The sequence below is a fragment of the Lupinus angustifolius genome, chromosome LG05, assembly GCF_001865875.1.
Source record: "Lupinus angustifolius cultivar Tanjil chromosome LG05, LupAngTanjil_v1.0, whole genome shotgun sequence".
In the NCBI taxonomy this organism is placed as follows: Eukaryota; Viridiplantae; Streptophyta; class Magnoliopsida; order Fabales; family Fabaceae; genus Lupinus; species Lupinus angustifolius.
In genome coordinates, this window is record NC_032013.1 from 21,914,464 (window position 1) to 21,924,034 (window position 9,571).

Below are 9,571 nucleotides of genomic sequence, written 5' to 3' on the forward strand. Positions count from 1 at the left end.
ACTTGAAGACTCTTTATGAGGCTTTAGCATTTCAACTTCATTAAAAGTAACATATGTACTAATAATGCACTTTCTTTTCTCTGGCCACCATAACTTATATCATTTCACACTATTAGGATATCCAAGAAAAATGCATTTCAATGCTCTTGCATCAAGTTTTCCTTCTTTGTTATGAGCATATGCAGAACAAGCAAATATCCTCAAATATTCATAATTTTCCGGAATACCCGACCACATCTCTTCTGGAGTTTTGAAATCAATGGTCATTGATGGACATTTGTTGATCAAGTAACAAGTTGTACTGACAACTTCCGCCCAATTTTTTTTGGCAATCTAGCATTTGACAACATACATCTTGTCCTTTCAAGTAAGGTTCTATTCATTCGTTCTGCAAGTCCATTTTGTTGTGGAGTGTGTCTCACGGTATAATGTCTGACAATATTGTGATCCTTACAAAAATTTCCGAATTCTCTGCTACAGAATTCTAGATCATTGCCAGTTCTCAGTCTCTTGATCTTTCTCCCGATTTGCTTTTCGATCAAGGTTTTCCACTGTTTGAACTTGGCAAATGCTTCACTTTTGTGTTTCAAAATGAAAATCCACACCTTCCTTGAATAGTCATCAATGAATGTAAGATGTATCTACTACCACCATGATAAGGTACTTGGGAAGGACTCCACAAGTCAGAATGTACATAATCCAATGTGCCTCTCGTTCGATGAACTGCAACATTGAATTTTATCCGACATTGCTTTCCGAAAACACAATGTTCACAAAAGTCTACCCTCTCGACTTGTTGACCATATAGTAATCCTTGTTTGGCCAACTCGGCTAGACCTCTTTCACTGACATGGCCCATTCTTAGATGCCATAGTTTGGTGACATCAGAATCAGATATTGAGGAGACAATAGTAACACCTATGATTGTATTTCCTTGTAACATATATCAAGTATCCATTCATCTTTTGATTCGTGCTCTGAGACTATTAGTGCATCTACACTATCATAGCCATTTGCTACAGTTGCATCTCCATATTTATAAATATTTTCCTTGCCTTTGCGCTCTTGGCAATTCTTTCTTATATGTTCCTCCTTGTGACAGTGAAAGCATTTATACTTTCTAGGTTTTTCTTTCGACTTGAACCTAGATTTTCCTCTTTCACCAAATTGATTTCACTTCTCTATTCTTCCTCTAGCAAAAAGACTATCACCTAAGCCTTCAGATCTCGAATCTGATACTCTTTTCTTCAGTTCTTTCGAGTGTAATGCTGCCTTTACTTCGTCCAAGGTCAGATCTTCTCGATCATACATCATGGTGTCGATGAAATGTTCGTAAGAACTTGGAAGGGAATATAGTAGAAGAATTGTTTGGTCTTCATCTTTAATTTTAACATCAATATTCTTTAGATCAAGAATAATTTTGTTAAATTCATCCAGATGATCTTTTATGGGTTCTCATTCCTGCATTTTAAGAGTATATATTCTTTTCTTCAAATACAGCCTGTTGGTGAGTGACTTCGTCATGTACAGACACGCTTAAATACCAGGGTATTTCCTAAGACAGAACTTTCCTAGACATGCACTTTCACACTATTATACATTTCCAGTAACAAGAACAATTCTTTTCTGGTGTGTAAGAACAGACAATGCTGCAAACACAGAGCATACTAAGAATTTTCTTTTAGATCGTACGACTTAGCATGCAAGAGCTCTACGAGCTCTGATACCATTTTGTTGGACCAGACTGCGACCGGGGAGCCTCCAACCACCGGAGAGTTCCATTGTTATATGGTTATGGGAAGAGTGAAGAGTCACAAGTGAGACACCACGTCTTAACCAAAACCTTAAGGCATTAGTTACATGAGCATTTCCTTCTTATAAACTCTTTCATTCATCCCTGCATATCCAATGTGGGACTTCACACTTGAAGTGAAACACTTGTAGTTATCTTTTATCATAGTAGAATAATCTTTGTTGCTCTTCAGCTGTGGACGTAGTCAAATTGTCGAACCACATCAAATTCTCTGTGTCATTTTCTCTATTATATTTTCTCCATGGGTCTTCCGCTCCAACAAGTGGTATCAAAGTCGATGGTTTGGCTGGGACATGGTGGACTTAAAAGGGAGCGAACCGGAAATGTGTGGTACCCACACTTGAGGGGGTTGTTGGGGTTATTCAAGTATGAAGTCTCACATTGGATATGCGGGGAGGAGTGAAAGAGTTTATAAGAAAGACTCATGAAACTAATGCCTTAATGTTTTAGTTCAAGACGTGGTGTCTCACTTGTGACTCTTCACTCTTCTCATACCCATGTAACAATGGAACTCCCCGGTGGTTGAAAACTCTCCGGTCGCAGTCTGGTCCAACAATTTTTATATTAATATATTTTGTGTTTTGATTTATCTATCATTTTGAGGTTATGTACAACTTATTTTAATTGTTATTTAATTAAATTTAGTGAATGAAACATAATGTATATATATATATTACATTATTATTATTATTATTATTATTATTATTATTATTATTATTATTATTATATATATAGATTATTATAAAATATAAGATATATAATCATAATCTATACCGTGTGAATATTAATGGACATCTACTACTACATGCATGAATCTCCATTAATAAAAATGTTTATGGATGTGTTAAGCATTATTCAACCTAAAAAGTTTAAGTTGTAGCGTCAATATATACAAAATTTGTAGCACTGAAAATCTTATATATTATTCTAAGTGATGCAATTAAGTTCTGGGTCCCAATTTAGAGATAATAATACATAAAAAGCGTGGCAATTGAAATATTTTAAGTGACAATTGATGCCGAGTGGCAAATGAATTATTTAGCATGAAACCTTTTTTGTATGCATTAACTATAGTGCTTTAGGAATATGTGGTTTTATTAGAGAAAACTTTAAATGGATGTTCTCTTGTTTTCTTTGAATTTTCAAAGTTTTAGCAACATTTTTTGTTGTTGATACAATCAAGAATATCACTCCTCATAGATAAAGAACTAATTTATTTCATATGAATTAAACCCTTAATCTTTTTATCAGCATTTTGAAATAGAAGAAGTATATAATTAAGAAAAGTTAAAATTTAGTGGGATAATCACCTTTCACAAAGAGATTAATTCTTGGATCTACCCTTCCTACCCACACCCATTTTGTCATATTTAAAACCTTATTCTTGAGTGTTAGGAGATTTATCTTAGGAAATAATAATTACCAACTGAGAGTAATCCTTCATAAAAGATCGGGACCAATGCACATGAGAAATGCAGAAGGCATATGAAAAGGAAGTTAAATACATGTGCAGAAGACTCATTAATTACCTTAAATGGTTAAGATAAAGTTTGAAACAATGAACTTTGTCCTTTTTTGAAATTGCTCTAATTGAGAAGCACTAATTTGGATCTAGTAGGTATTAAACTAATAAAAGATGATACACATGTGCAATGTCCAATGCAATATATGACTTCAATAATTCGTAATTTGTAGCCAAGAGTAGCATAATATCTTATTGAAATGTTAGAGATAAAACTCACTATATTGTACAACAAAAAACCCAATTTATCAAAAATAAAAAAGTCCTCAATATTATTGAACTTGCATTAAACATTAATTTTTAGACATTTGAATATCATTCACTTAAACAATGGAACTAGTTTCATTCGAAAATGCTGATATAGAGAAGAGGAAATTGACACTTATAATGGATAAGTCAGAAAGAATAGAGAGGCACAAAATTTTCTAAAGGAAAAAACAACTTAATTACTAATATTTAAAATTAATACATAAAAATCTAAAACACCCACCAAGTAATAAATACTAATAAGGATCACTAGACATTGCTGTGATTCATATAATCATCTCACAACTTATGTAAAAATGTTACAATATCAATCCATTACAACCAAAATAAGGATTCATATAGGAAGCAAATTAAACTCTCTAAAATGATGAGCTTATTTCTCAAATGAGAACATGAGAGTGTATCCATCTCTAATTGATTTGTTACATGAAGATTCATTTACACTGAATGCTCCAAGGATAAAACACTCACAAGTACTTTCTCAATTTAGAAGAACTCAACCAGAAATTATTAATCCTAATCCTCAAAAAAATGACTATCTAGGTACAGGTAGAAAAACCTAGGAATATCACCTTTTCCTTTTACTGAATATGCAGTTTTCCATATTTCCACCTGGAATTCCAAAACAATATTTTAAACTGAGGTTGTCGTCTTGATTCTAGTTACATTGTGTTTACCATAATTGTGATAGATGCAACCACTATTCCATTACAGAAATTCCAGAAACCGCAATATTAGGATAATGACAATTACGGTTGCAGGATATAATTTAAAACATTGGTCAGAAGATTAGTGATGGTGAGGATCTGGGCCACCAGGGCTGAGTCGATTGGTCTCATAATGTGTTCCCAGCAATTGCTTCCTTCTTATGATTTCCTTCAACACTTGTTTGGAACTCTCCATAAATATTGCATGGTTTTTATTATTGTTTGAGAGTGAGGAAGAAGGAATAGGACGTGCTTCTTGGCAAATCAAAATTGATGTGAAGAGAAGGATAAAGCATAACATCCTCCATCTAATTGCCATAGGAACTGCTTCAATTCCAACTTTCAAGTTATCAAAATCAATTAACCAAAATTGTGGGGAGACTCTAAGTAGTGATAGTTACATATATATATATATAAATGAATTGTCTTTATGTGTGGATGTGGACTGACATGTGGAGAGAAAAAAAATAGTATATAGTCAAATATTATTGAATGTGAGTGAGCATTCCAGGTGTAACCGAAAGAGTATATTCATCAAAATTCATAGTCAATCACTAACAAGTGCATTTTTTTTAGGTTTAATTGGACTTTTGATATATATTTTTATCATCATGCAACTTAATCCCCCATTTTATTTTGTTAGTTTAATCCTTAACTTTTCAACATGCATGTAGTCTCTTAAGCCATGTAATTTACTTATGTAATTAACCAACTGTCATTTGTTACTCAAGTGAAGTGCTAGCAAAGTTTCATAATTATGTAATTTATTGTCAACTTTTAGTATGTTAATATTTGTTGTAGGCAAAATTCGAACCCTCGATCTCCTTCACTCCATCATTAACTATCAAACTATCGTATAACTCTTTTTTTTTTTTAATTTCCTATAGGTGAGACTTGAATCCACAACATCATTCACTTCATTCCTTAAACTCCTATACTTTTATCATCAAATCACCATTCCCCAAATCTTAATAATATGAATCAAACTTTATTTCTTTTTGCTACTAAACTCATTAGGCATAAACTGCTTAATATAAACTGAAAACCATTAGCTTGTTAGGCACAAGAATGTCCATGAAGCATTTTCCTACATATAATCAATGTCTTAGCAGCATGCATATATCTATTTGTCACATTTTCAGCCTCCATATAGCAAAGTCTCACCTGCCACTCATTATGTGTCACAAAAGCAATGGATCCATTGAATGAGAAGAAAATAATATTATCCATTCTTTTGTGTTTACTCCTTGTCTTTTCTTTTGCCATTTTTTTTTCACAAGGGTATGTCTTGAAAGTTCTCATATTTTCAAGGTCTCACTGAACCCCCCACAATTTTTCTTATAGCAAATAAAAAATCAGACTCTGGTCCTAGACTTATTTAGACAAAGAGAAAAAAAAATTTGTGTATGAGTTTGATATACTATTACTTTATCATTTATCATTTATATTTAATCATCATTGATTCTTAAAAATACAAATAAATGATAAATGATATAGTAATTGTGTATAAATTTTTACATTATTGACGTATAAATATTACATTGAGGCAAAACTAAGGGTAGTCAAACCCATTTAAGAAAACATTTGTCGATCATCACTACAATACTACATTCATATTGGTACTATAACCTATATGTTATCACCTTGTCATTATTATCATTCTCATTGTTACACTTTAATCCCACAAAAAATAAAATTTATATTAATTTCATAAATAACATTAAGATGTCCAAGTATGATTATAATTCCATTCTCAAACATTGACTACATGATAACCAGCACTCACATAAATTGGAACTTTTTAACACTTCCACGTCTCTTTCATGTAATTCTGCAGCAACTACCTTTGAGTAGATGGGTATGTCTATATGCGCATTACTTTATCTATTGCCACCCACCACCCTCTTACAATGCTTTCAATTATTTGTCCCATCTTTCTTGCTTTATTATCAATGATAATATTATTTGAATAATTCAAATTTCTCTTATAATAAACTACATGTTTCATCCTAGTTAAACATTTCTCCCTTTTATGGAGCTGGACTACTTAAGGTTGACTAAGTCCAAACACTTTACGAGAACTTATATGGCAAGGGCCCCTGGTACAAAGTGACTAGTCGAAGAACTACTAGGAGACATATATATCGTCGCCCGAGTAGATCCTATGAGCAAGTATTGGGACCATAGCTCTATCACCTATCTATTATGCTGCTGACACCTGTTACGTGTTATTTGTAGTTTTCACTTAACTTTCTACTCTAGAACAAGGACAAGTCTACACTATGGCTACAAAGCTTATTGTAGGCTATAAGTCAATCATACTCATAGTATGACCTTACTAGACCACTAGACAAGCTTAAAGAAATCTCCTAATCAGCTAGAGCAGATTGATAAGTCTAAACGGTCAGTCATACTAACAACATCAATCAGAGAATATTCCTTGCATCCCACCACTATAAATAGGGGACTCACTCCCATGAGGAAGTATCATTATCACTAACTAATTATTCTCATTTCTTGAGCTATTATTCTCTATTCTTTTTTATAGTCATCTACTAACTTGATCGTTGGAGCATTTTTTCAGATACCTCCACTATGAGTCAAAGCTCAACTCAGGCGACTCCAAGAAGCATTTCAACCCATCTAGTACCCGACCCAGGTTCAGGTCAACCCGACGAGAAGACCTTGAGCCCGACCACTACCAACTCACCCTCTTGTATCCACACGGGAGAACACTTCATATCTTTTAAAAATATATTACAAACTAAAAACAACTTAAAGTTGTTATAATTTGATGTGAAAATGAGATGTTCTTAAACCACATTGAAATATTTTTTTATTAGCAATAACAATTTTATAACCAAAAAGAGAGTATTAGGAGAACAAGTGGTACTCCTATCCACAACCAGAAAGACAACAAGAAAAACAACTCAATGGGTTAAAGACCCAAACCGAGAAAGGAATAAAAAAGGAAGAAAATCTTGCCAATATCAAGGTTCATGGCTAAAGATGAATAGAAAACATTACCTCCTCCAAGTTCAAAGAAGACTTCTCAAAGATGATTTTGTTTCTAGCTACCCATATGTACCAGATACAAACAAACCAGATAGACATCCGAAGATGATGATGTCTCTTGTCCAACCGCAAGAGACTCCAATGAGAGTTGAAGTGACATTTCACACCAATCGGGAACACAGAACAAAAACCAAACCACCCGTATACTTTTTGCCAAACTCCATAAGACCAAGAGCAAGAAAAAAATAAGTGATCGACAAACTCGTCCTCCACACCGTAAAAGATATACCTAATTGGATCATGCTCCCCCAACACTCCACGACTAGCCAGGTTCAAAAGGGTAAGCACCCCATCCTTGGAGACCTTCCACGCTAGGCATCTCAATTTAGATGGAACATTACATAGCCATAACCTTTTGAAAAAGATGTTATCAGGACTTGTTACCTCATTAAGGAGAACCAAATGCTATTTTGAACCGAGTAAGCACCATCTTTAGCATGAATCCAAAGCCACCCATCCTCAGCATCTGTGACTGGTTTCACATCCTTCAGGCAATTGAGCAAATCCTCTTCGTCACATTTTTCCCAGTCATACAATCTCCTCCTCCAAATTAAAGACCAAAGCCAAGAACCATCCCTCCATTCTCCCAAGAAGCTAATGCAAGCATCCTTGTCAAGAGCAATCTGGAACAACCTATGGAATCTGTTAAAAAGGCAAACCTCACCAACCCACAAATCTCTCCAAAACACAATAGACTCACCGTCTCCAGTTCTCCTACGCACACTCTCTGTGAACCAACCATTGTGAACCCCGAAAAGTCTATTACCCAGACACCCTAAGTCCCTCCACCAGGAAGAGCCTCTCTTAAAACACTTAGGATTAGAGAAACCACCGGACCCTCCCATTCTAGCAACATATCTAGAACGAATAACTCTCACCCAACGAGCATGACTCTCAAAAAGAAGACGCCACCTCCATTTACCCAACAAAGACAAATTAAATAGACTCAAGTTTTTAAGACCAAACCCCCGACCCCCCTCCCCTTTAGACCTACAAACCTTACTCCAACTCACCCAATGAACACCTCTTTTATCTTCCCCCCGACCCCAAAGAAACCTTCTCTGAATTTTTTCCAACTCAAGGATAACAGCAACTAGAGCTTTAAAAAAAGAAAAGAAATAGATAGAGAGAGAGTTAAGAACCGACTTGATGAGAGTGACACGACCACCAAAGGAGATAAGATTGTGTTGCTAAGAAGATAGCCTTTTTTTGAAGGATTCAATGACAGGAGACCACGTAGCAATCCTCTTAGGGTTGGCACCAACCGGAATTCCTAAGAATTTGAAAGGAACAGAACCAACACAACAAAACATCTTATGTACCGCCATCTGAACAAAGTCTTCATCAGAGTTGATACCAATAAATTGACTTTTATGAAAATTAATCCGCAACCCAGAGGCTAGCTCAAAACATTTCAGGATGCTTTTAAGGACCATGATATTATTAGTAGAATTAGCACCAATAAGCAAAGTATCATCAGCATACTGTAGATGCGTAATAAGGACCTTGTCTTTACCCACCTCATAACCTCTGAATAACCTTTTAGCCACCGCAGATCTCATAATCCCAGCAAGACCCTCAGCAACAATAAGGAAAAGGAAAGGGGCAATTGTTCACCTTGTCTCAGACCCCTGGCCATATTGAACTCCCTAGTAGGACTCCCATTAACCAGGGTAGACATTGAGTTAAATTGAAGGCAACTCTTAATCCAGTTCCTCTACTTAACACAAAAACCCATCATTTTCATCATATATAGAAGGAAACTCCAGTTAACTGAATCATAAGCTTTTTCAAAATCCACCTTAAAGATGAAACACTCCTCATCCTTATTCTTCTTAGCCTTGTCAATTATCTCATTAGCAATAACCACTCCATCCATAATATATCGACCTTGTAGAAAAGCAGTCTGACATTCAGAAATAACAGAAGGAAAAATTTTCTTGATACGAACCGCGAGGAGTTTAGATATAATCTTCTAGAGGCAGCCAATAAGAGAAATCGGTCTGAAGTCACCAAGCTCTTGCAGGCACTCATTCTTAGGAACCAACACAGTGAAAGAGGCATTGCTTCCTTTAACAAGGTCACCATTCCGATAGAAATCATCAACCATAGCAAAAATATCAGCTTTCACCACCTCCCAGACCCTTTTAATAAAGGAAAAGTTAAAACCATCAGGACCAGGACTTT

The 9,571-nt window shown here is 34.9% G+C and overlaps 1 protein-coding gene across 1 annotated transcript; it reads right to left on the reverse strand.

Moving 5' to 3' along the window:
* LOC109347073 lies at window positions 7,765-9,263 on the reverse strand. Its single transcript, XM_019586805.1, has 3 exons — window positions 9,159-9,263; window positions 8,618-8,961; window positions 7,765-8,296 (listed from the first exon to the last, which is right to left on the reverse strand). Exons 1-3 carry the CDS (start codon window positions 9,261-9,263, stop codon window positions 7,765-7,767), a joined length of 981 nt encoding a protein of 326 aa, XP_019442350.1.

What these genes read in the sequence shown, in the direction of transcription:
- LOC109347073 (XM_019586805.1), bottom strand. Translation starts at nt 9,263, where the DNA reads ATGGATGGAGTGGTTATTGCTAATGAGATAATTGACAAGGCTAAGAAG. An exon ending in TTGAAAAAGCTTATGATTCA is followed by an intron (nt 8,962 to 9,158) that starts GTTAACTGGAGT and finishes ATTGTTGCTGAG; the next exon opens with GGTCTTGCTGGGATTATGAG. An exon ending in CCTAAGAGGATTGCTACGTG is followed by an intron (nt 8,297 to 8,617) that starts GTCTCCTGTCAT and finishes GGGTAAATGGAG; the next exon opens with GTGGCGTCTTCTTTTTGAGA.